Source organism: Triticum urartu, chromosome 5A (genome assembly GCF_056163025.1).
Source record: "Triticum urartu cultivar PI428250 chromosome 5A, HENAU_Tu73, whole genome shotgun sequence".
In the NCBI taxonomy this organism is placed as follows: domain Eukaryota; kingdom Viridiplantae; phylum Streptophyta; class Magnoliopsida; order Poales; family Poaceae; genus Triticum; species Triticum urartu.
The window spans coordinates 168,784,710-168,811,089 of NC_141877.1; the positions used below are offsets into that span (position 1 = coordinate 168,784,710).

The 26,380-nt window shown below is 44.9% G+C and overlaps 4 protein-coding genes and 1 pseudogene across 4 annotated transcripts; 1 reads left to right on the plus strand and 4 right to left on the minus strand.

The window, feature by feature from the left end:
- Nucleotides 1–7,386: 7,386 nt before the first annotated feature.
- LOC147970694 (uncharacterized) lies at nt 7,387–9,081 on the minus strand. Its single transcript, XM_087523569.1, has 3 exons — nt 8,766–9,081; nt 7,737–7,820; nt 7,387–7,679 (listed from the first exon to the last, which is right to left on the minus strand). The coding sequence occupies exons 1-3, from the start codon at nt 9,079–9,081 to the stop codon at nt 7,387–7,389; spliced, it is 693 nt and encodes a 230-aa protein (XP_087379695.1).
- Nucleotides 8,746–10,411, minus strand: LOC125555872 (protein FAR1-RELATED SEQUENCE 5-like; annotated as a pseudogene).
- A 94-nt stretch (nt 10,412–10,505) lies between these two features.
- LOC147970695 (putative protein FAR1-RELATED SEQUENCE 10) lies at nt 10,506–12,005 on the minus strand. The gene is made up of 3 exons (XM_087523570.1): nt 11,962–12,005; nt 11,100–11,373; nt 10,506–10,993 (listed from the first exon to the last, which is right to left on the minus strand). The coding sequence occupies exons 1-3, from the start codon at nt 12,003–12,005 to the stop codon at nt 10,538–10,540; spliced, it is 774 nt and encodes a 257-aa protein (XP_087379696.1). The 3' UTR covers nt 10,506–10,537.
- A 1,757-nt stretch (nt 12,006–13,762) lies between these two features.
- LOC147970696 (uncharacterized) lies at nt 13,763–14,349 on the plus strand. The gene is made up of 2 exons (XM_087525742.1): nt 13,763–13,891; nt 14,088–14,349. Exons 1-2 carry the CDS (start codon nt 13,851–13,853, stop codon nt 14,347–14,349), a joined length of 303 nt encoding a protein of 100 aa, XP_087381868.1. The 5' UTR covers nt 13,763–13,850.
- A 520-nt stretch (nt 14,350–14,869) lies between these two features.
- On the minus strand, nt 14,870–16,981 carry LOC125508542 (glycine-rich protein). The gene is made up of 4 exons (XM_048673273.2): nt 16,783–16,981; nt 16,623–16,667; nt 15,319–15,351; nt 14,870–15,242 (listed from the first exon to the last, which is right to left on the minus strand). Exons 1-4 carry the CDS (start codon nt 16,820–16,822, stop codon nt 15,079–15,081), a joined length of 282 nt encoding a protein of 93 aa, XP_048529230.1. The 5' UTR covers nt 16,823–16,981; the 3' UTR covers nt 14,870–15,078.
- Nucleotides 16,982–26,380: the final 9,399 nt, after the last annotated feature.

Below are 26,380 nucleotides of genomic sequence, written 5' to 3' on the forward strand. Positions count from 1 at the left end.
ACTAGTATCAAATACTGAAGGGTTGCTATAAACACTAGTAAAGTACACATCAATAACATGTATATCAAATATACTTATGTTCACTTTGCCATCCTTCTTATCTGCCAATCACTTGGGGTAGTTCCGCTTCCAGTGACCAGTCCCTTTGCAGTAGAAGCACTTAGTCTCAGGCTTAGGATCAGACTTGGGCTTCTTCACTTGAGCAGCAACTTGCTTGCTGTTCTTTTTGAAGTTCCCCTTCTTCCCTCTGCCCTTTTCTTGAAACTAGTGATCTTGTCTACCATCAACACCTGATGTTTTTCTCGATTTCTACCTTCATCAATTTCCGCATTACGAAGAGCTTGGGAATCGTTTCCGTTATCCCTTGCATATCATAGTTCATCACGAAGTTCTACTAACTTGGTGATGGTGACTAGAGAATTCTGTCAATCACTATCTTATCTGGAAGATTAACTCCCACTTGATTCAAGCGATTGTAGTACTCAGACAATCTGGGCACATGCTCACTAGTTGAGCGATTCTCCTCCATCTTTTAGCTATAGAACTTGTTGGAGACTTCATATTTCTCAACTCGGGTATTTGCTTGAAATATTAACTTCAACTCCTGGAACATCTCATATGGTCCATGACGTTCAAAACGTCTTTGAAGTCCCGATTCTAAGCCATTAAGCATGGTGCACTAAACTATCAAGTAGTCATCATATTGAGCTAGCCAAACGTTCATAACGTCTGCATCTGCTCCTGCAATAGGCCTGTCACCTAGCGGTGCATCAAGGACATAATTCTTCTGTGCAGCAATGAGGATAAACCTCAGATCACGGACCCAATCCGTATCATTGCTACTAACATCTTTCAACACAATTTTCTCTAGGAACATATCAAAATAAACATAGGGAAGCAACAACGCGAGCTATTGATCTACAACATGATTTGCAAAATACTACTAGGACTAAGTTCATGATAAATTTAAGTTCAATTAATCATATTACTTAAGAACTCCCACTTAGACAGACATCCCTCTAATCCTCTAAGTGATCACGTGATCCAAATCAACTAAACCATGTCCGATCATCACGTGAGATGGAGTAGTTTCAATGGTGAACATCACTATGTTGATCATATCTACTATATGATTCACGCTCGACCTTTCGGTCTCCGTGTTCCGAGGCCATATCTGTATATGCTTGGCTCGTCAAGTATAACCTGAGTATTCCGCGTGTGCAACTGTTTTGCACCCGTTGTATTTGAACGTAGAGCCTATCACACCCGATCATCACGTGGTGTCTCAGCACGAAGAACTTTCACAACGGTGCATACTCAGGGAGAACACTTCTTGATAATTTAGTGAGAGATCATCTTATAATGCTACCGTCAATCAAAGCAAGATAAGATGCATAAAAGATAAACATCATATGCAATCAAAATATGTGACATGATATGGCCATCATCATCTTGCGCCTTTGATCTCCATCTCCAAAGTACTGTTATGATCTCTATCGTCACCGGCATGACACCATGATCTCCATCATCTTGATCTATATCAATGTGTCGTCACACGGTCGTCTCGCCAACTATTGCTCTTGCAACTATTGCTATCGCATAGCGATAAAGTAAAGCAATTATTTGGCGCTTGCATCTTATGCAATAAAGAGACAACCATAAGGCTTTTGCCAGTTGCCGATAACTTTAACAAAACATGATCATCTCATACAACAACTTATATCTCATCACGTTTTGACCATATCACATCACAACATGCCCTGCAAAAACAAGTTAGACGTCCTCTACTTTGTTGTTGCAAGTTTTACGTGGCTGCTACGGGCTTAAGCAAGAACCAATCTTACCTACGCATCAAAACCACAACGATAGTTTGTCAAGTTGGTGCTGTTTTAACCTTCGCAAGGACTAGGCGTAGCCACACTTGGTTCAACTAAAATTGGAGAAACTGTCACCCGCAAGCCACCTATGTGCAAAGCACGTCGTGAGAACCGGTCTCGCGTAAGCGTACGCGTAATGTCGGTCCAGGCCGCTTCATCCAACAATACCGCCGAACCAAAGTATGACATGCTGGTAAGCAGTATGACTTATATCGCCCACAACTCACTTGTGTTCTACTCGTGCATATAACATCAACACATAAAACCTAGGCTCTGATACCACTGTTGGGTTTCGTAGTAATTTCAAAAAAATTCCTATGCTCACGCAAGATCATGGTGATGTATAGCAACGAGAGGGGAGAGTGTGATCTACGTACCCTTGTAGACCGACAGCGGAAGCGTTGTGACAACGCGATTGATGTAGTCGTACGTCTTCACGATCTGACCGATCCAAGCACCGTTACTCCGGCACCTCCGAGTTATTGGCACACGTTCAGCTCGATGACGATCCCTGGGCTCCGATCCAGCAAAGCGTTGGGGAGGAGTTCCGTCAGCACGACGGCGTGGTGACGATTTTGATGTTCTACCGTCGCAGGGCTTCGCCTAAGCACCGCTACAATATGACCGAGGTGGAATATGGTGGAGGGGGGCACCGCACACGGCTAAGGAACGATCACGAAGATCAACTTGTGTGTCTATGGGGTGCCCCCTGCCCCCGTATATAAAGGAGTGGAGGAGGGGAGGGCCGGCCCTCTCTATGGCGCGCCCTAGGGGAGTCCTACTCCCACCGGGAGTAGGATTCCCCTTTTCCTAGTCCAACTAGGAGTCCTTCCATGTAGTAGGAGTAGGAAACAAGGAAGGGGTGCAGCCCCTCCCCCTAGTCCAATTCGGACTAGGCCTTGGGGGGTGCGCGGCCTGCCCTAGGCAGCCCCTCTCTCTTTCCCATATGGCCCAATAAGGCCCAATACTTCTCCCGGCGAATTCTCGTAACTCTCCGGTACTCCGAAAAATACCCGAATCACTTGGAACCTTTCCGAAGTCCGAATATAGTCGTCCAATATATCGATCTTTATGTCTTGACCATTTCGAGACTCCTCGTCATGTCCCCGATCTCATCCGGGACTCCGAACTCCTTCGGTACATCAAAACTCATAATATAACTGTCATCGAAACCTTAAGCGTGCGGACCCTACGGTTCGAGAACAATGTAGACATGACCGAGACACGTCTCCGGTCAATAACCAATAGCGGAACCTGGATGCCCATATTGGCTCCTACATATTCTATGAAGATCTTTATCGGTCAGACCGCATAACAACATACGTTGTTCCCTTTGTCATCGGTATGTTACTTGCCCGAGATTCGATCGTCGGTATCTCAATACCTAGTTCAATCTCGTTACCGACAAGTCTCTTTACTCATTCCGTAATACATCATCTCACAACTAACTCATTAGTTGCAATGCTTGCAAGGCTTAAGTGATGTGCATTACCGAGAGGGCCCAGAGATACCTCTCCGACAATCGGATTGACAAATCCTAATCTCGAAATACGCCAACCCAACATGTACCTTTGGAGACACCTGTAGAGCACCTTTATAATCACCCAGTAACGTTGTGACGTTTGGTAGCACATAAAGTGTTCCTCCGGCAAACGGGAGTTGCATAATCTCATAGTCATAGGAACATGTATAAGTCATGAAGAAAGCAATAGCAACATACTAAACGATCGGGTGCTAAGCTAATGGAATGGGTCATGTCAATCAGATCATTCACCTAATGATGTGATCCCGTTAATCAAATAATAACTCTTTGTCCATGGTTAGGAAACATAACCATCTTTGATTAACGAGCTAGTCAAGTAGAGGCATACTAGTGACACTCTGTTTGTCTATGTATTCACACATGTATTATGTTTCCGGTTAATACAATTCTAGCATGAATAATAAACATTTATCATGAAATAAGGAAATAAATAATAACTTTATTATTGCCTCTAGGGCATATTTCCTTCATATATATCCTCAGTCTTCCTGGGGCTGCCGGCGCTGCTATGGGCTCGCCTGCGTCATGTATGAAATATAATTTTTAGGTTTGATGCCACAATGGAAAGGGTATGACTCAGGTCTAACAAATTTTCATTACACAAACCTCTAATCTCAGCCCTGTTTAGTGTCCTATCCAGTCGCACACTTGGATCCACCGGCTCATCATCGCTGTCGCTACTCGACGAATCTGGATTTTCTTGTACTACCTTTTTTTCCTTTTGAATCCGCGTTGTATACGGGCGTGCTTTGTTCTGATTCGTCGACATAGGCTTCATCTCCAGACCTCTATAATGACGCAGTGTGAAATTGTTGGCTAGCTGCAATTAGCCCCTGAGCTGCTCGTAGCGCGTCCAGTTGCGCTTCTGTTGCACAGAAAACAATTGCTCTCAAGATATATTGATGTTTTCAACATATTCTTGTGCTAGACATGACCCACCCTTTTTTCATTGAATTCCTTCAATCAAGAAGTAAACAGGTCACCATTACCTGTATTTTGCAGGATGCCTCCAGGTTCTCCAACTACATCAATCCATCTATCCTCCCGTGGATCGAAGTGATCATATGGCCTCGTCTGCATGAACATGCTCATTGGTCAATATAATAACTACATGCACAATATTTCAGTTCATTCATTGGCTTGGGAATTAATCATAAAAGGTTGACATGCCCGGATTCAACGACGGTTTTCTCAAATGGCAGGCAGTCTACTTACAGTGAATATGGCCGGGTACTCTCTTGTCAGATATATGAGCCTCCTACATATTTTCCTTGTATAGACGCTGATGCGGGGACTGTGTGCGGCTCGACATTGTGTGGACCATAGTCCATCTAGTCAAAGAACCATGGCTGCAAATATATAACCCCAAACATTAAGCATGATTGAAACAACATTCAGTTGTGAAGCATATGTTTTTAATTTGCACAAAGAAATATTTTATTTTCACAGGAACTTACAATAAGGGCCAAATGGCTGCCACCAACAATAATTGTTCTCACACCGGCCTCCAAATCTTCTTGCATTTTCTTAGCTGCTGCCCTGATGATTTCGAAAGCCCACTCAGCTAGGTCGTACCCTCCTGTACCACCTTATTCTAGCACACATGCCAGTATCGACGTGTACGATTGTCTCGGCCCAACATATGTGTCGGCAGCCAATAGGGAGAAAGCCATCTCAAAGGCTCTTGTTTGACTGCCGTCAAGAATTGAGGACTCCATCCTTTTTATAGCTTCGTTGACAACATGTATGGTTAATCCCTCGTCTCTGGCGTGTGTCCTAGTCTCTATTCCAAGAGTGTCCCTGATTCTTCGTGCATAACTCTGCCTGGTTTTGGGTGATAACTTAGTCAAGTTGACCTGTTTTCCCCCAATTTTTCAGACCTAAGGTCCGAACTATGGATCTGGGAGTAAAATACCTAAACTGGCCATCAGGGAATGTGAACCTCATGTCTTGCCACCTAAACCTACTCAGTAGCAAAGCATAGAACCTCCTATCAGCGTCACCTGACCACGCTGTGGTTAACAAACTAGCCATGCCTGTCCTATGAACTACTGGGTAGTACGGGATTCCGAGCCTAAGGATATGATGGCAACTCCATGTACATTTAATCACCCTACCACGGAGGGTGTTTGTCTCGGATTGAAGCCCCGGTGCCACGAGTGGAAGATCATGAACACCAGGGTGCGGAGATCTGTCAACGAGGATCGGTGTTTTGCGAGATCTATGGTGACTAGTCCCCGCGCAGCTGCTGTCGGCCACCACGTGTTGTTTTCTCTTTCGAGTTGTACTTGGCCGCACTTCACCATCCTCCCAATCACCAACCCGCCATTTTTCAATACATTAGCGGTGATGACTATTTTTATATGTTGACCACTACTTGCACAGAACAGAGGAGCGTTATCAAAGAGGACCGAGCCAAATCGAATCTACTGTTCTGTTCTTTTTGTGATTAGCGTAGTCTTACCGAGGCATTGGATCTAGTGAGCTGCGTTCCCCCTCCTGCAGTAGTATCTAGGTCTAGCTGAGCCCCGTTTTCATCTCCTTCTTCCCACCGACGTCGGACAGACCTTGCTTTTTTGCAGTTTCCATGGGTGTCAATCTCCTCACATGGGAGATTCGTTTTCTTTGGTGGATCCGGTGGCTCCTTGACGCAGGACCTACACACGGCAACCATTGGAACGACTTAGGAAAAGCCACCAACCAGACTGAAGCTTTACAAGACGGAAAAAGGCAGACAAGAAAGCGAGCCCGGCGAGTGCGCTATCTTTTTCTGTCATCAGATCGAGGGAAACTCATCGTCGCAGTTGATTGAGCTGGCCGGAGAGACATAGCCGACGTATCTACACTTTGATACCAGATCTGGGAGGCCGTGAGCAGTGTTTCTGAGGGTAAGAGAATAGTTGGAGAGGATGAAATGAGCTAGTGCACTAGACTAGGGGGAGAAGAAGTACCAGCCCCTGCTCGGACGGTGTGCTACTTTTTTACTAAAAGAGGCAACAAGCTGTCTCACCCCGCGTGCCTATGTGTGTAGTCTTCTCACTATTTACTCCTCACTGGAACCAGCCGTGCAGGAAATTTATTCCTCGCATTCATTACACCAGTTTCGATCCATGGGCAGGCTAATTCCCCCCGTCTCCCTAAGTTGACCGACGCGACAATTTTTGCATTGCTTTGCAATGGCTGCATTCATTTTTCGTAAACGTTTGTAAAATGCAGCATACCGAAAATCTGCACTCGCATGGGAAAATACCATGTCACTGAGAGCAACTGTCCACTTTTTTTTGTTATTGAACAATGCTTTCACATGGCCCATCTGCTCCCTCATCAACTAACTGATCCTAACATATGTACAGAAAATGTCGGCCAGTGACCACTAACAGGCAAATGCGGCTTCCATATGCATCTCATGTTTTCCGCATATCAGGACACGCGCCAGATATCCGTCCGGTCAGAACAGTACTAATGTTCAAGCTGGTCCATGCCAACCATAAGGAATATTGGACAGAGGCCCGCGACAAGCGCGTACCACAACTGCATGCATGAGAGCGCCCACCGACCTCTGCATTTATTATGTGTTTACCTACTTTGACGCCATACGCCCCGTCATTTGGACACCACATGCACACTTAAGCTGAGTGCTTACCGGCCCGGGCAAATCGTCAGTTCATTATTTGAACCATCATCTGGAATGAAGTGTTTTTGCACCATCTATGTAAGATTTGCTTACAGCTGGCATAAAGAATAAAATAATGACAGAGTGGCAACAACACAGATTACCCAGTTATCAGACTCGAGAAAAACTAGATTATTATGTTTGGTGAGGACAGCAGTTCATACGGAGGGATGACACTACACATGGTTAGCCAGGAAACAGTTCAACATGAACTTATGCTGACCGAATGGTAAGTGTTCATCCAACTATAATAGCAGCTTAATTGATCGGTTGAGCTTGAAGCCCATGGCGCACTAGTCTTCTAAGCGTCGACGTTTAGCTGGCAAGCTTGTCACTTCATCTTCATCACCACCCAATCCAGTTGCGCGCGCCTCGGGTTCGTCAGCTCTGTTTTCCAAGCCGCTCTCACTAGAGATTCCTGCCGGATGCGCGGATTCATATGGATCGTACTCACCGAACCCTTCCTCCTCATCAACTTCATTTGTCTGATCCGCCACTTCTTGCTTCAGGTCTCCACGATGGCAGTCAGCTTGCTGGATCACCTCACCCTGGAAGATTTTAAGACGACACATTTTGAACTTTGTTGCTTTCAATGGAAACAAGCTTGCATCAAACAAACAGTCACAACAGGGTTTTTCCTCACCTGTCCCGAACAAGCATGTCTTCTCGCCGGCAGCACCGTTGTACTCCACGCGCTCGCCGCTGAATCCAGGCTTGCTGAAGTTGTCTGCGAGCATATAGATTGGATAGAGTGAGCACTGCCAGCTACAAATCTCATAACAAATTAGAAATAGAGTCATGGTTAAGGGCAAGTGGTCTTCACCTGATATTCTTTCATGATGATTTTCTCACGCCGATCAGAGCAGCAGGTTGTGCCGCTCGCCGTTGATTGCTCCCAAGACATCGCCATTGTGAAGCAGTCTGGACTTTCAAAAAAATTTGAACCTGTGGCAAAGGAGGGAAACTGAAGCAATGTAGCCGAGCAGGCACCCCAGTTGTATCTTATACTGCGTCTGTCTTGCCCCAGGCCTTCGTCTGCATTTACTCTCTCTACTTGATCCTTTTGAATTTTGAATAAAAATGGCGCACAAAAACCACCCCGTTTCGGGTGTTCCTGACTATGCGTGAGGTCCATGTGTCAGCAATACACACATCGATGAAACGCAACAGATAGGAACCCCACAAAAGTAAAACATAGAGCATGTAAATGATCCTCTTGTTTAGGAAAATGCACGTTCTAACAACCTCCCTGATGATCTAACAATAACATCACATATGCAGCTACTCTAATTCCATCCAGGGTGCATGGATTCCACATTAACCTCATCATAGTTCAGTGGCATAAAAACCTTTTGTCCACTCTCACGGTACAACAATAAACAGAGCAGTTTGATGCATGATTGATTTTAGGGATGCAACAGTGCCACATAGGAAACACACTGGAAAATACCCTGGTAATTTTTTTCACAATATACAGTAAAATAGAAAACTCATTGCTCAGCCAAACCAAGCGGCCGCTTGCAAGTGTTCTGCCAGTGTCCTTCGATCCTGCAATTCTTGCATTTTGCTGGTTTTCGTGGTTTCTTTGGTGTATCACCCCTTTCCGGGCACGTGGTCTTCTTATGACCTTCGCACCGACAGATGCTACAGAATCTGGTGCGCTTGCTTAAACCTTCGTACGTGGCTTTGTCCTGACTGTTCGTCGGCCTGCCAGCGCCTCTATGCTTGTTAGGTGCACCAAGCCCTTGAAGTTTGTTTATGCTAGCAGACTGGCCAGCACTCTGGCTATGCCCCGCGTCATGGTCAGCACTTGCAGTTGCTATTTCCTTACCCTTCCTTGCATCTGCCGTTACGGCTAGTTGGTCCTCGAAAGCCAAACCGTCCCTCACCTCTGCTAGTGGTGCCGAACTTAACATCAAAGCATCGAGACCAGCATTGACGTGGTCATAACATGCAGCGCTAGCATCCCCCATGTGCATGACTTCCATTGCCTCCAAATACAAAGTTGCATGCCTATATGTGAACGACAAGCTCAGTGAGTTGTCCTTATTGGACAAGGTGATCTGGCAGTACATCCCTGCCGTCTCTTATCCATCGTTTCAAAATATGATGCTTCAGGATCTCCTCCAGAGGCAAAATCTACATAACCTGCAAGACCATTCAGCGCCCCCCTCCGTTAGTTTGTGAATTGCATTATCATTTCAACCCAGATAGTTAAAGCTTCACAGTAACTCACTCTCAGGACATGGCAGCACAACATCCCAGTGTACTCAAACTGGCCACACTCGCAACTGAATATTGACTTGTCTTCGTTTATGGTCACCTCATATTCAACCTTGCTCCACTTTTCTCTTTTGGCTGCATTGTTGTGTGTTGTCTTGTATCTCTTCAGCCTCTCCACTTCACTTACATTATAGGTTGTTCCTTCAACAATTAGGCAACCAAATTCCTCAAACATATTCCTTGTGTATATTTTGCTTGCATGCCGCTCTATTGCAAGGTTGGTCCTCCTCACAACACCACCCTGTCATTGACATTACAGATAGAAAACACATATCGGTTTCAGGTCTCATTACCCATTAAAATAAACATAATGGAGATGTACAGGATGTACGTCTTTGTCAGACGGGCAAAAAAACCCAAACTTACAATCATGGTCCTCTTTTCCTCATAGCTCTCTTCACGCTCTCTGTCAAACTGCAACCTCATATACTGCCTAACGAGCACATGCATAGGGCTCATGGGGCATGTACATTTTCAGCATGTGGTTTGCGCTCTCACTTCTTTGAGTGCTTGTCATTTTTGCGCAGAACACACCTCTGAAGTACGGCTTCGCCCACTTCCTCCTCATTTCGTAAATTTGTGTCATGTAAGTGTGGCTACGGAGGTTGTATTTGTCCAGCAACATGGCCCATCCTGCTTCAAACTCGTCTTCAGTAAGCACGTGGTTCACAGCCTTGTGAAACTCTGCCTGAAAGTCGCTCTTCTTCGTGTACAGTGGACCCAGTGTATCCTTTGCTTTCTTCCGGACATGCCACTTGCACCATCGGTGTACTGTCTGAGGATGAGTATTCCTTATTGCCACCTCCATGGCCCTGCATTGATCCGCAATGGGAAATGAACTTTTTTTAGTGTCCACACATGATTAGTAATATATGAACTAGCATCACCATAGTATGTCATCTTTGGTACACATTTATCCATGTGATATTCCAACTGAAGCATACCTGTCAATATTGTCTTTGCAGCAGGCCCACCCATCAACCGTAGAAATTCTATGAACACCCACTTGAAGCTCTCTTCTTGTTCATCCTGCATCAACACTCCAGCAAGAATAATACTTTGGTAATGATTGTTAACTCCCACAAATAATCCAAATGGCATGTCACAGAGGTTTGTTCTGTACGTCGTGTCGAAGGTCACCACATCACCAAAGAATTTATACTACATACGACTGCTTCCGTTAGCCCACATGTCGTTCTTCACCTTCCTGGAATTGCCTGCCAGTACCACATAGGTGAAACCTAGGTCGGTGGAACGGATATCCGCAAACACTTCCAATGTTTTCCTCACATCATCGTCTGCTTGTTCACGACTAATCTTGCCGCATATGTTCCTGAGAGTCCTTTTTGTGAACGGTACCTTCTCCACTGACCCAAAGAAGCTCCCAATTATATTGTACACTTTCCCAAGGTTAACATTGTTCTCCCTAAGTTGCCTTATCAAATCCTTTGTGTACACATCAATATGTTTGTGCGAGGGCCAGTATACTTTCTCACCCATGGTAAGTGACATTGAGTGATTGTGGTTCTCACGGTGCTTCGTGATGTACCAGCTGTTGTCCGACGCACGCAACAGCCCGATCAGAGCCGGGCACTCGCATTTGCAAGAACGGTTGTTCTCAGCTAGGTTTCCCCTGCAGAACAAGTAGCAAACACATTGTACATCGGATCAGGAAACCAGCACAACCTCTGTGTTGAAAATACTTGCTTCTTGTATATGTGACAGGACTTACAGAGCAACCACAAACAATTTCCTGCATGCTCTTCGTTCTCTCCGCATTCAGACGGCTCTTCCCGTATCTAATCCCAAAACCAACCTCCCACGAATAAAGATTGTAGAAATCATATGCCTCGCCCAAGGAGTCGAAACTTAGTCCTAGTTCTGGGCGTATCACACTTTTGTCAGGTTGTTCTGCATATTTGCGCATAGAGAGCTCCAATGCGGACATGCGAGATGGGCATGGGGCTCGGTCCGGCGGCGCACTTCCTAGCCTTAACCTACAATTTTTCAAAAAATGCATACATGTTATTAAACCAATTCTGACCGAAGACCCCTTATCAGACTAACTAGTTTTTTTTTATCATTTTCACCCTCTCAGATGTGTGTTTTGTCCACTACCAGGAAATGAAGACCATAGAGTGCTGCAATCATATCTACATGAGCCAGTGTGCACACACAACTCATATAAATCTGAATAATTTTGCGTATTACCTTTTTGTCTAGCCGGGCGCCTCTAGATTTACCCTGTCAGTTGACTGTGCTGACCTTGTCAGCGAGGGAGGACGTCCATGGCGCCCATCGTCTTGTGCGCCATGGTTTCCACCTTGTACAACATACTCACCCATGGCAGACCCATCGCTTGGATCGCAAGCTTCCACACCCCCCCACCCCCATTCTGTATCAGTAAGCGTAGGGCGACCGGATTTGGCTGCTCGAGATTGTCAGCGAACTCCTCTCTGATGGGGAACCTGTGAAATCCGTCGTCGGCGGAGGCGGACAGAACCAATGCTTGTAAGCTCGGAGGCTCACATCGGGGGCTGTACTACATCTCGAAACTAGAATGCATGGATCTATTTGGGACTAACCTGTGGACCGCATCCAGCAGGAACTCCATGTCGTCGGTGTCCATCCCTTCGGTCTTCGGCGGCGTCGCACGCCCGGGTAGGCGCAGCTCTTGTGTCCGCTGTTTTCTCTCCTCTGGTCTGAAGCGGATGCGGCGGCGAGGGTTTCCAGAATGACCGAGGCCATCTGAGAACCGGGAAAAAGTTTTTTTTAATTCATCAACCGCACGGGTGGGAGATGGGGGTGGGGGGGGGGGAGGGGGGGCGTGTTGGATGTTGACCCACTTTCCAACAAACGGCTCAGTCGTTATTTTCTATTTTGGACCCATTACCTGATCTGTGGCCCAGCGAGCACATGTCACATTCTGGGTCACGGCCCACTGTTCTCCATCGTTCACGTCCGTCTAGCGCACCGCTTCGGGCCCACTTCTTCCTTGTTTCCTACGGTATTTCACCCTACCCCCAAATTAGCGCTGCGCGCGCCCAACAGGCCAGCTGGATTTTCGGCCAGCTGGATTTGTTCGCATCCCGAAACAGAATTGAATGAGCGAGATATCGGGTGCAGCTGAGCCTGAGCTCCAAAACGCCGCGTCCAGTTACATGATTTATCTTTAAACTGCAGCTCCTAGTGACGCAAGAATGCAGGGACTTTCTGGAATTTATTTAATCATTACCGCACAGGTATTTTCGCAGAGCAAAGTTTCACTTGTAGCATATTTTCTCCTGAAGGCCTCGAAGATCCACAGTTTCTAGTAGCATAGACAACTGAAATCCACAGGGCATATTAGATGTTACGTTATACACCAACACGCCATCCTGTACCGTAGCCTTCCACTGAAACCAAAAGAGAGAACAGAAGGACGGGAACCGCCGGGAATAAGATCATGAGCTTTATTCTTGCACTATTAAAGCTCTATTGCTACGACACCGATGCACGCAACATCTAAAATTATGAGAAAAAAAATCTTATTCTCTTTTTCTTGCCCTCTATCACTCTATGACTCCAATGTCAAATCTGATGGGAAGAACTTACTCTCCACTCCGCCGCACGAAGAGACAAGCAACTGAAATGCTTCATCTTTAGTTCTGCACCACAGCTATGCATGCTTCAAAGTATCAGATCCCATGCCCTCCATTATTCTGCTAATGGATCATTAATGATGCAGACAAAAATTATATGGGGAAGATGGATCAGGTCATGAGACACCGTACGCGCAAGGATGCCACAGACTGCACAATATCCCGCAGGCAGGCAAACACATATATCTCATGAGAGTGTGTGGCTCGAAATCAGCAAAGGAAGTCTCAACAGATGTATAATCTGCCTGACTCCATCTATCACTGGGGTCCACATGTCGGTTGCTTCTCATGCGTATCAAGGAGTTCAAAATAAGTTCATGGCAGACAAAATCCTTTGCAACCAGACAAGCAGAGATTTTAGCTCGGAAATTCTGTAATTGCTTTTCTTCAAGCTGTGTTCCCATCTCTTCTCCCTACTGGTACAACCAGCACCAGTAGGGCTGTCTCATGATTCTCCAAGTAGATACGGTACTGCCATAGGACAGTACTTGGCCAGATTTGACTTCAGATTCTAGGAGCATCAGTTCTCATGGTGTTTGGTCCAATGGTGTCCAATCAAGCTCAAACCTCTGCTCAAGTAGAAGCCAACGACTATGAATAAAATCGTTCATGATCCTCTGCAGGAGCTTGTCAAATCATTCATATCCTATCAGATGTGCAGTCCGTGTGACCCTGACCATGGTGGCAGAGTTCCAACTAGAAAACTCTAGCTATATATACCAGGGTTGGGGAGAAGAGAGGTACCAACCAAGAGGGAACTGCCATCGGTTGCTTGACCCCAAGGAGGAAAGAACAAACAGTAGCAGATTTTAGTGCCTCCCCAGCCTTTGTTGATGGGCCGCAGTGCAATTGCAAAATCGACTGGTCTTCTCCGGTAAGTAGCCTCTAGCATCCCTCTAAACCTGCAATACTGAAGCTTTCAATTTGGTAGATTCCAGAACGATGACATTCAAGCATTACTGTAGTCCAAAGATTGTTCATATCCTAGTGAAGAGAAACTTGAATTGCTAAATGCAACATCATTATGCTGATATGCTCCATAAAGTAACTGCTTGGATTGCCATATGCAGGGAAGTTAAGAACAGGCAAAGCTCTAACCTTACGAGCCAGGTGCAGCCAACAAAAGCAAGGTCAGCAGAGACAGCACTGTGGGTGCCACACCCAAGGACAGGGATCTACTACCCCAGGGGCTTTGAGTGGGTCATGGAGGATGTCCCAAGCAGCGCAGCAACGTTCCAGCAGACATACTGGCTCAGGAGCGGCGACGCAGACACAGCAAGCTCTCCCACGTCAACCGACGGCACAGCTGCCTTTGATAATCCATTTCTGTGAATGCATAAGAGGCCTCACACTGGAAGAATCACTGATAGCAGCAGTTCTACAAGCCACCACCATTGTTGCCAGGTCGATACATAATATGATAAACCAGCTGCTCAGGTTTCCAGCATGTAGGCACCGCATCCACCGAAAGATCAGTGTTAAACTCTGCATTAATCTTCGCTATTGCATTCTCATTTTCACTGATTTTACTTAAATAAAAGCCACAACTGATTGTAATATTGGGAACATTCTGAGCTAACAGTTTTAACTGTCAACCTTGGTGCAAAAATTATCCTACTAATTATAATCTTCAGAAAAAATAATACAGCCTTCAGTTTTGTTTCGCCTTGTAGGGAAGAAATTATGCAGGGGAGTCAAGAGTTCACAACAGAGCTCAATGTTTGTATGCATTTTCTGTTTCAGCTAGATTGTAATTAACCATATCCAGACATAATGCACTACACACACTAAGTGAACTGCAGGTACTTAACAAGAGTAACAATAAAAACTTGCAGGGTGCACCCAACCAAGAGAATGTTAATGGACAATTTTAGCCAAATATAAAGACCATTATCCGAAACGGAAAAGGTACCATGGATTATCCTCGTTATGTTGCTATGAAAACGTCCAAGTTCATCAAAACATCAAAATGCTTTGAAACAACTTTCCAGGTAGACAATTGACTACAATCAAGCGGACAATGGTAACATTGCCTGTGCCAATTGTATGATCGCAGCTATACTAGCCATAAGGACGAGACTTTTCAACAAGCTTTGGTGCTTCATCTCCTTCAGACTTTTTCTGAAACTCAATGCCCTGAAACTGGACCCTTGAAGATCGATATTGACAACCATAAGCATTTCCAAAGCCCCATCCTAAACCAAGACCAACTCCGCATCCCCCACCTATTCACAAAGAGGAAATTCAATTCAGTACCAATTTACTCTAGATGATGTATATAGTAACTGACAAGCTTCGTACCGATGCCCAAGCCGAATACGTTCAGAGGCATTCCTGTGGTAGAAAAGCAAATTAAAGCATGTTATTTTCTTACAATGAATGTACATAGTCAATAAGGAATAGTTACTGACGTACAATAGGACCATAACTCTTCAAAGAAAGTCTGTTCCGGTAAATTTATCCCCAGACATAAGCCAGTTACAAAACCCTCTATTAGCTGGGTGCGTGGGACTAGTCTATCTACCTGTATTGGCTATGGATCATATTCTTAATTCATATTAAAGTGTAATACTACTATAGAACTGAAGCTTGGATTTTTAGCACGAAATCAGAAGAAGAAAAAAACTAGTTAAATACAACTTTGTAATTGTTGATTTAATTTGTTAGACCAGTGTACAGATTGAATTAAATCTGTGGGCACAAACCTTTTGCATATAACCTTTTGGCTCCCTGGTTAATAGAATATTTTTGTTCCTTCTCATCTTATATTAGGTAGAACTAGGAATGCTGTTGAGGAACCATCCCTGTGATGTTTGGTTTAATAACTATCAACATTTGAAAGATTAGCTAGCAATGGGTGAAAGGCCTGGCTAGGGAGTGATGGGGTTTAAAATAGATGTACCAACAATAAAATCCATCTCAAGAACAATTAAAAAAAAATCGTCTACTCTACGCCTCTAGTTCAGGAGGCCGATGGATCTAACTTCGCTTATGTCTCACATTTCTATAATACTGAATGTTATGTCATAAGCATTTCCATAAGATGCTTCGGAAGCAGGCTTCATATAATATTGGACCAACTTAGATGTTGAGGAACAAGTTCTACAGTACAAAAACATGCTTACATGGAAACCGGCTTCATATAATTTTGAATGTTGAGGCATAAGCATTTCTGTGCGTATGACATATTATCATACAATTTTGGTACGATGGTTGAAATCCAACATCCATTTTATCACGTCTGTGAGCAGTGGAGATCCATCGTCTTAACAAGCTGGATCAGTTTCATCATACGCAAAGCTGTTCTGTTATTTCTTTGTGACTCCATATAACAATTAACTCCATATGGAGGCTTTTGGTAACCAATTCGCATGCATCTTACTGGTTATGAAGCGGGTAAACAGATTCCCATTTGTAGGGAGTGGGACTGCTAAACAGATATATAGGAGTACTAAACAGCGGAATCTATAAGCAAAAATCAGGACTAATTCTCCCGAATATGCTTGAACGAGAAGCGATTCCAAGTTCTCGCCCCTCCCTTAAAACTTGAGCGGTGTAAAAACCTCACAGACAATTTGCGGCGAAAGAAATGAATCATTCCGCACCTCCGAACCCCCATCCGACTCCGAATCCGCAGCCGACGCCGAAGCCTGCGCCGATTTCAACAGACAGAGACAAGATCAAGAAACCTAAAACGAAGCGAGAACCAAATCGCCGCAAGAATGCAAGATCCAATAATTTGAAGAATAAAGGTCAGCCGCTTACCGACCCCAATCCCAGGGCCGCTGAAGGTGGAGACGACCATGGATGGATGCCTTCCCGCTACGCTGGTGGTGCTCCGGGGTTGGATGGGACGATGAGCGAGCCGATGGGAAAGCGGCACTTCGGTGGTCTTGACCGACACGGTGACGTCAGCAATCAGTGGGCCGCGACTGGCCGGGCCAAGTTTTGGGCGGGCCCAAGGATCAGTCCGGTCGCTCTTTTTTTTAAGAAAGCATACCTTCATTACTTAACTGTGGTGAGGCAAATCGCCCACAACACATTCGCCCACATGGGCAGGTACATCGGACTCCCATTCCATAAAGTGGTTTGGTGCACAGTGGCGGCCAGACTTGGCGAGCTCATGAGCTACAGAATTACCACTACGCCTACATACTGAAATAGTAAATTTGAAGAACCATAGTTTCAGTTGGTATTTCATGTCCTCGATAACAGTCGCATAAGCCGAGGAGTCGACTTCCTCATATCCAACTCATCCACCAGAAGCTGTGAATCGGTCTCAAACTCCACCCGGACCATTCCCAGGTCTGCTGCGGTGTTTATGACATGTGACATGGCTACCACTTCAGTAGCGAAAGCATCGGAGATATGCTCCTGTCTTCTAGCGGGCATGCACCAGGCTGCCATCTGTTGTCCTGACCGCGACTCCCCATCCTGCATGCTGCTGCCCAGGTATAAAGAAGCCATCGGTATTAATTTTGTAGTACTCCTCAGCCGGGGGCGCCACTTGTCTGGATTAGGTTTGTCAGCCGACTTGCAGAAAATCTGGTGGTACTCCATTCCACTGCTTCATGTCCTTCGTGCCACTTCCGCGGGTGACAGAGGGATTTCTCCTTGTAGGATCGAAAGTAGGTCTAAGGGGGGGTGATTAGATTACTTGACCAAATAAAAATCTAGCCTTTTCCTAATTTTTAAGTCTTGACAGATTTTAGCAACTTAGCACAAGTCAAACAATCAACCTACACATGCAATTCTAAGAGTGTAGCAGCGGAAAGTAAAACATTGCATATGAAGGTAAAGGGAAGGGTTTGGAGAAGGCAAACACAATGTAGATACGGAGATTTTTGGCGTGGTTCCGATAGGTGGTGCTATCGTACGTCCACGTTGATGGAGACTTCAACCCACGAATGGTAACGGTTGCGCGAGTCCACGGAGGGCTCCATCCATGAAGGGTCCATGAAGAAGCAATCTTGTCTATCCCACCATGGCCATCGCTCACGAAGGACTTGCCTCACTCGGGTAGATCTTCACGAAGTAGGTGATCTCCTTGCCCTTACAAATTCCTTGGATCAACTCCACAATCTTGTCGGAGGCTCCTAAGTGACACCTAACCGATCTAGGAGACACCACTCTCCAAAAGGTACTAGATGGTGTGTTGATGATGAACCCCTTGCTCTTGTGTTTCAAATGATAGTCTCCCCAACATTCAACTCTCTCTCAAAGATTTGGCTATGACGGAAAGACGATTTGAGTGGAAAGCAACTTGGGAAAGGCTAGAGATCAAGATTCTTGTGGTTGGATTGGAATGTCTTGGAAAAAACACATGAGTAGGTAGTTCTCTCTTAGAAAATGAGTAGTGAAAGTGTAGGCACGTTCTGATGGCTCCTTCTTGAATAGAGAAGGGGGTGGAGGGGTACATATAGCCTCCACACACATTTGACCCAACTCGGTCAGACCGAATAGGAGAACTCGGTGCGACCGATTCAGTTCAAATGTGAACGTTAGGAATCTCGGTGGGACCGAGATGATCAACTCGGTGGGACCGATGTGCTAGGGTTAGGACAAAACCTCATCTCGATGTGACCGATTTGCATGAACTCAGTGAGACCGATTTCAGCAATGAGCAAACAGAGAGTTGGTCAGGCAAACTCGGTGGGACCAATCGCTCATTTTGGTAAGACCGAAATGTTATGAAGGGACACAGAGAGTTTGCATTGCGAACTCGATGGGACCGATCACTCATTCTGGTGAGACCGAAACGTTACGAAGGGAAACAGAGAGTTTGCATTGCCATCTCGGTGAGACCAAGATACCTATCGGTGAGATCGAATTGATTAGGGTTTCTGGCAGTGGCTATGTCAAAGAAACTCGGTGGCGCCAGATAGATCAAATCGGTGGGGCCGATTTTGACTTTAGGTTTTGGACATATTTGGATTTGAGAAAGTGTTTGAGGGTTTTGGAGCATATCACTAAGCATATTGAGCAAGTAGACCATTAAGCAACACCTCATCCCCTTTTAATAGTATTGGCTTTTCCTATGGACTCAATGTGATCTTGGATTATTAAAATAGAAATGAAGAGTCTTGAGCTTTTGCCAATCTTTGTCCTTAGCATTTTGAAGGGTCCACATCTCTAGTCCATGCCATGCCAATCATTGAACTTTCTAAAATATTTAACTTGAATGGATATTAGTTCAATGAGCTATATGTTGTTATGAATTACCAAAACCACCCGGGGATTAGTTGCACTTTCAATCTCTCCCTTTTTGCTAATTGATGACAGCATATAGAACAAAGCTTCGACAAATGATAATACGAGTGAAATAAATTGTCGCTTTGAGAAGTATGTGATAAACAAGAGCTTCCCCTAAATTGTGCATTATTTAAAATTTGCTTTTGAATGCAAATGCATAATCGATTAGGATCATGGGTCAACTCTTCGATGTCACATACATCTTAGTGGAGCGCTCAAAATGATAGAATATAAAGAACATGCACTCATCACCAAAGGAAACATGATTGATCATACACAAATATTAAGTTATCATCATTCAAGCGCGCATTAAAGCATAATATGATCAAACACATGATCATAAGAGTATCTCACACACAAGCATAGATAGTAGCAAGAAAATGATCAAACGACAAGTAGCAAGAGAAGCAACAAAAGGCAAAATGCTCTCTCTCTTGAAGCCTAATGATCTATACACTTCCTCCCATTTGGCAACAAGTTACCAAAAAGTTGAAAATGCATAGTGCTATGCGACACTCTAGGCACGATCTCCGAGAGCTCCGGTGTGCGAAGATGGCGTGGAGAGGACAACATCTGCAAACGCTTCCGAACATGTCTGAGGAGCTGGAGGAGTTACAACTGGAGGAATGACTGGGGCAATTGCTGTAGGTGCTGAAGTGGTAGTCCTCGTATCACTAACAACTAGCACAGCTACAGACCTTTATGCCCTTGGCACACGCTGAAAAGTGTTGGTGGTTGGTCTGTCACTCCTGTCCTCAATCTCTTCTTGTAGCTTCTCAACCGTGGTCTGAATCTCGGTGACCTTCACATCTTGATCATGAAGTTTAGTCTCAAAGATCCTTTCAAGGCTCTCTTGATTTCGAGTCAGGGTGGCTAGTCCTTTCTCTATTCTCACTGTTGCCTCAAGCAGATAACTGAGTTGATCTTGCTTGGTCTTGAGATTGACAACTGAAGCATCTGGCATTGTGGAAGTCTTTGCAACCTTTGCTTTCTCTCGCTTCTCCTGAGCCTCTACTGAAGTAGGATGTGATGCATCCATGACAACCACATTGTCCTCAAAGTCTGTCCTCAGGGGAAGATGATCTTTGTCTAGTAGACATGTCCATGGCCCCATCTTGGAGTTGATGAGCATCTCAATGTGGGGGGCATATCCACATGACCTTTTCTCGTCAGCAGCAATTCTATTCACAGTTTCAACGATCAAGCTCATCACCTTGAACTTTTCTGGCACATCAAACATGTGAAGCAGTTTGATTGAGTGACCACAGATCATCCTATGATCTCCTGACTTGGGCAGCAGAGTGACCTCAATATAGTGTTTATTGTGGTCAAACCTGACAGCAGATAGTAGATGGATACAAATTTGTGAGTCTCCAAGGCATCATCATGGATTTCCTTGTACATGTGAGCCATGGAGTTGTGTCCCTTCCTTGGCTTGGCATACACATCTGTGTCATCTTCACCTTCTTCAAGGGCATTGATCAACTTGGCCCACTCAGCAATTGATGATTGATACCTTGTGCCTTCATTCATCCAGACTATCTTGCCATCTGGATAGAAATGGGCAATTGAATAGAATTGCATGACCATTTCATCGTTCCATTTTGTCAGCTCTTGACCAACAAAAGTGTCAACTCCGTTCATTCTGAAACTCTCATGAACTTCTAGGAAGTAATCCTCATTGTCATCAATGAATTCCCAATCAACCCATATCATGTCACTGAAAATGGGCTTCTTGTCCAATAAGACTATCTCATAGCAGTCTTGTTGTTCCTTGGTGTGAAAGCGGTAGTCCACAGCATTCCTTCTCCTTGCAGCACATGGATCAGTCTGTCTCCACAATCTGAGACATGCATCCTTTCTCAACTTCATGTTCTCAGCCACTGGATGATTGTCGTCATGATCTGGAATCTTGAGTTTTATCTTTCTGAGCACTTGATGCTCTTCATCCTCTTGCACTTCAGGCACTGGGGCCTTGTTCTTCCCTGCAGCTAAAATGTTTCTGGTGGATCTCTTGGGTGCAGTTGGCTTTGAAGCTTGAGCTTGAGTTGAGGGCTGTCTTGGGCTTAAATGGAGCAGCCCCAGACTTGATAGCATCCCCCATGTGCTTATGAGATTTTGGCACTGGTTCTTCCTCCTCCTCATCATCTTCATCAGATTCTCTCATCATGGAAGGTTTTCCTATCACTCTGGCAATAGTCTTCTTGACCCTTTCCTTCCTTTTCTTTCCTCCAGCAGCCTCTTCCTCTCCAGGTTTCATAGTTTCTAGAGTGGAGGCTCTGGCTTTAGACATGGGCTTCCTCTGGGTAGGACCCTTCTTGTGCATACTAGGCTTCATGGCAGCAGCAGCATCTTGCTCTTTCTTGAGCACTTTCTTCTTTGAGGTTACTTCCTCACCAGCAACATAGTCCTCATCAATTACAGGATGGCTCTCTCCTCCCACCACCTCCTCCTACCACCACCACCACCCAACCATGGCACCTAAGGATCTAGCTCACCATGGATGGTCTTCTGCATTGGGACTTCTCCCCTGGCCTTGCAGTCGCGGCTCAGGTGCGTCGATGCTTTGGATCTACGGTTCATTTCTCCCCTTCTGGTGGTAGCAATGAATTCTTTCTAGTGGTTAGTTTTTCTTTGGCCTCTTTTACCCTTAATGAAGAATCTGTTGCACTGGCTCTGCAATGCTCCATTGGAGGTCTCCCTTCGGGTTTGCATGTTAAGCATTTGGATGGATGTCATTTTCGTTTCTCGGTGGCCTCTAACCGTGTTGGTCATTCCATCTATTGTCTCAAGGATTGAATCTAGCCGGACTTTGTCTGCCATTTTAGTCTTTATCAACCAGGGGTGCATTCTCATTTGCATAATCCTCTTTATTGGCATTTGGATCAGCCTAACCCTGAGATCAGCTCCAGGTCCCCTATTGCATGCAACTCATCACATCGTTTTACGTCTAAATTGGGTCCTGTGATTGAGGCTTCGTGTAACACCCACAATGCGGCTATATATCCCATGTGTCGGGGCATGACTTAGAGGCATAGCTGCATGGTAGACATGTCGCAATAGGGGTAATCTTTACACATCCCATGTACTGAATAAGAAAGGGATAAAGAGTTGGCTTACAATCGCCACTTCACACAATACATAAATAATCCATACATCATCCAAGGTACAAACAAAGGTCCGACTACGGAACCAAAATAAAGAAAGACAACCCCAAATGCTAGATCCCCGATCGTCCCAATTGGGCTCCTCTACTGATCATCCAGAAAAGAAACATAACAACGGTCCGAATCCTCGTCGAACTCCCACCTGAGTTCGGTAGCGTCCCCTGCACTGGCATCATCGACACCTGCATCTATTTGAAAGTATCTGCGAGTCACGTGGACTCAGCAATCTCACACCCGCGAGATCAAGACTATTTAAGCTTAAGGGTAGGAAAAGGGTAGTGAGGTGGAGCTGCAGCAAAGCACTAAGCATATATGGTAGCTAACTTACGCAAAAGAGAGCAAGAAGAGAAGCAAAGCACGGTCGAGAAGCTAAAAGTGATCAAGAAGTGATCCTGAAACTACTTACGTTCAAGCATAACACAAGACCGTGTTCTCTTCCCGGACTCCGCCGAAAAGAGACCATCATGGCTACACACGCGGTTGATTCTTTTAATTAAGTGTCAAGTTCTCTACAACCGGATATTAACAAATTCCCATCTGCCCATAACCGCGGGCACGACTTGCGAAAGTTCAAAACCTTGCAGGGGTGTTCCAACTTAGCCCATCACAAGCTCTCACGGTCAACGAAGGATATTCCTTCTCCCAAGAAGACCCGATCAAACTCGGAATCCCGGTTACAAGACATTTCGACAAAGGTAAAACAAGACCAGCAAAGCCGCACGAATGTGCCGACAAATCCCGATAGGAGCTGCACATATCTCGTTCTCAGGGCACACCAGATTGTCCAAGCTCCCGGTAGGCCAACCCAGAGTTTCCCCTGGTGGCCATCGGCGGCTGACAAGTTGGACCAATACTCAGAGGAGCACTGACCCGGGGGTTTAAAATAAAGATGACCCTTGAGTCTGCGGAACCAAAGGGAAAAGGCTTAGGTGGCAAATGGTAAAACCAAGGTTGGGCCTTGCTGGAGGAGTTTTATTCAAGGCGAACTATCAAGGGGTTCCCATAACACCCAACCGCGTAAGTAACGCAAAATCAAGGAACATAACACCGGTATGACGGAAACTAGGGAGGCAAGAGTGGAACAAAACACAAGGCATAAGGCCGAGCCTTCCACCCTTTACCAAGTATATAGGTGCATTAAAGTAAATAAAATATAATAATGATATCCCAACAATAACCATGTTCCAACAAGGAACAAACATCATCTTCACCTGTAACTAGCAATGCTATAAGAGGGGCTGAGCAAAGCGGTAACATAGACAAACAACGGTTTGCTAGGAAAGGTGGGTTAGAGGCTTGACATGGCAATATGGGAGGCATGATATAGCAAGTGGTAGGTAGCGTGGCATGGCAATAGAGCAAACAACAAGCAAGCAAAGATAGAAGTGATTTCGAGGGTATGGTCATCTTGCCTGCAAAGTTCTCAAAGTTGACGAAAGCTTGATCCTCGTTAGCGTACTCAACAGGTTCCTTGATCACATACTCGTCTCCCGGCTCTACCCAAAGCGAGAACACAAGCAAAGGAACAACAATCAACCATGGTGCAATGCACAACCAACATGACGCAAACATGGCATGATATGCGAGACATGATATGCAATGCATATGCGTGCTCCGGAAAGGAAAGAATGGTCAAGGCATCAACTTGACAAACCAAGTGTGCGCTGGAAAGATGAGATGATTTCAGTCGAAATCGATATAGAGATCACCGGAAATGGATGCACGGTTTGCAAATGGCAAGCAAAACAAGAATGTCACAATTATGCGATTAACAGCACAATGCCATCTAGAATGCAACAAGAAACTAAGCTACTGTACTCCAACATAGCAACAAAGCATATGGCAGTGATGTACTCAAGATGATTGACAAAACATGAACACTGAGCTACAGCTAAAACACACTAGAACAGGTTCAAACAAGCATGGCAAAAGTGCAAAAGATATCAGACACACTAGAACAGGTTCAAACAAGCATGGCAAAAGTGCAAAAGATATCAGCATCACAGACTTAGTGAAAATACTAACATGCCAGGAATAACATCAGGAAGCAATGTTTAGAGCAAGCAAGAAACATGCTACAGGAACATATTATAGCAAAACAAGGCATGGCATGAATCTACTAAATGCATATATCAAAAGTCCCTTACTGACCATGAGGCAAAAAGGAACAGAAGATATGATGGCACCCATGTAAACATAGCAAGTTTTATTAACAGTTTCAGACTTAGCAGAAAACAGAGCATGGCATAAACAGAATTATGAAGGCATCTTTGCGAGTTCAAATCACTCACCACAAGGCATTGCATGACAAGATAAGCATAGCATCAGCAATATTACATGTTCATGAAGCTAACAAAGGCAAGATCAAGTTCATAGCATGAATGGATCAATAGCAACAACCATGGCGAAATTGATTGACATGTAAGGAATCTGCCAGGAACATTTTTATAGCAAAAGTAGAGCAAGATTAAGATATGCTAGGGCCCTCCATAAATGCAAACATGGGCATGGATGGATAAAGCATAACCACATGTCCAAAACACCCTTACTGAAGATACTCAAAAAAAGCATGGAGCTCACTGTAGCATCATGTTTACATGGAATAAAAATAACAGCAGGCACAAGACTTAGCAAAATCCCAAGTCCCTGAAATCAGCAATATCACGAAGGCTACTTTGCATGCTTGTGCTAGTAATGTAACACCCTCGATGCGGCTATATGTCCCACGTGTCGAAGCACGACTTAGAGGCATAACCGCATTGAAAGCAATGTCGCAAGTGAGGTAATCTTCACACAACACATGTAATACATAAGGGAAAGAGATACATAGTTGGCTTACAATCGCCATTTCACACAATACATGAATAAAGCATTACATCATCCAGATACAATCAAGGTCCGACTACGGAACCAAAATAAAAGAAGACTACCCCAAAAGCTACACAGATCCCCGATCGACCCCAACTGGGCTCCACTACTGATCAACTGGAAACGGAATAACATAAAGGACAAGATCTTCAACGAGCTCCTCCTTGAGCTTGGTTGCGTCATCTGCACGGTTCAACGGCACCTGCAAGCTGGTTTTGGAAGTATCTGTGAGTCACGGGGACTCAGCAATCTCACACCCTTGCGATCAAGACTATTTAAGCTTATAGGTAAGGTAAAAGGTATGAGGTGGAGCTGCAGCAAGCGACTAGCATATATGGTGGCTAACATACGCAAATGAGAGCGAGAAGAGAAGGCAAAAGCACGGTCGAACAACTATGATCAAGAAGTTGTTGACACCTGATTTTGGCAAGATACAGATTGCAATGAAGATGGTCTCGAGTGAACGAGTTTTCAGCATAAAAATATTCACGTCACCGAGTGGAACCACTTTGATGTTTCAGTTATGTTCATTCGACTTTATCTTACGGACCGAAACTATACTCCGAGTGGCATAATTCAATGTTCCGAGTGGTTTTTTGGCTAATCACATCTTCAAGATGACCTCGGATGAAGGAGCACTCTTAAGGAGTTGTCTTCGTCTCGTCGAGGCAATCGATTTTGATATATAAATCATCTCAATCCGAGTTCATATGCAAAAGTTAGAGGCAATATACTGCAGACCGAACCTCAACGGAAATATGGCGCGAGGTGCCAGACACTTGTCTGATAGGTTGCGCGAGTAATTTGGCCATCAATACGACCTTGAATCGAAAAACCTTCAACACGGAAAAGTTTCGTCTCGTCGAGCCGATCGATTTTCATATATAATTCGTCTCAATCCAAGATCGTATGAGGCCTGGAGAGACAAATCAAGATCGGGCTATGTTTTCAGTCGGAAATCCGAGTGAAAAGTTTACCATCCGAGTGAAAGTTTACGGTCGAGTGAAAATTTCCCGGTCGAGTGAAAGTTTGCTGACCGGATGAACTTATTATTATCCAAGTGGAAATATAGTTAC

Coding starts and splice junctions, on each gene's coding strand:
- LOC147970694 (XM_087523569.1), bottom strand. CDS start 9,081: ATGGAAGTCATGCACATGGGGGATGCTAGCGCTGCATGTTATGACCAC. Junction 7,821..8,765: donor GGACAAAGCCACGTACGAAG/GTTTAAGCAAGC, acceptor ATATGCTCGCAG/ACAACTTCAGCAAGCCTGGA. Junction 7,680..7,736: donor GACATGCTTGTTCGGGACAG/GTGAGGAAAAAC, acceptor TTCCATTGAAAG/CAACAAAGTTCAAAATGTGT.
- LOC147970695 (XM_087523570.1), bottom strand. CDS start 12,005: ATGGACACCGACGACATGGAGTTCCTGCTGGATGCGGTCCACAG. Junction 11,374..11,961: donor CTGCTGGATGCGGTCCACAG/GTTAGTCCCAAA, acceptor GAAAAATTGTAG/GTTAAGGCTAGGAAGTGCGC. Junction 10,994..11,099: donor GTGGTTGCTCTGTAAGTCCT/GTCACATATACA, acceptor AACCTAGCTGAG/AACAACCGTTCTTGCAAATG.
- LOC147970696 (XM_087525742.1), top strand. CDS start 13,851: ATGGGCCGCAGTGCAATTGCAAAATCGACTGGTCTTCTCCG. Junction 13,892..14,087: donor AAATCGACTGGTCTTCTCCG/GTAAGTAGCCTC, acceptor TGCCATATGCAG/GGAAGTTAAGAACAGGCAAA.
- LOC125508542 (XM_048673273.2), bottom strand. CDS start 16,822: ATGGTCGTCTCCACCTTCAGCGGCCCTGGGATTGGGGTCG. Junction 16,668..16,782: donor CGGCCCTGGGATTGGGGTCG/GTAAGCGGCTGA, acceptor AAATCGGCGCAG/GCTTCGGCGTCGGCTGCGGA. Junction 15,352..16,622: donor AGTCGGATGGGGGTTCGGAG/GTGCGGAATGAT, acceptor TTTCTACCACAG/GAATGCCTCTGAACGTATTC.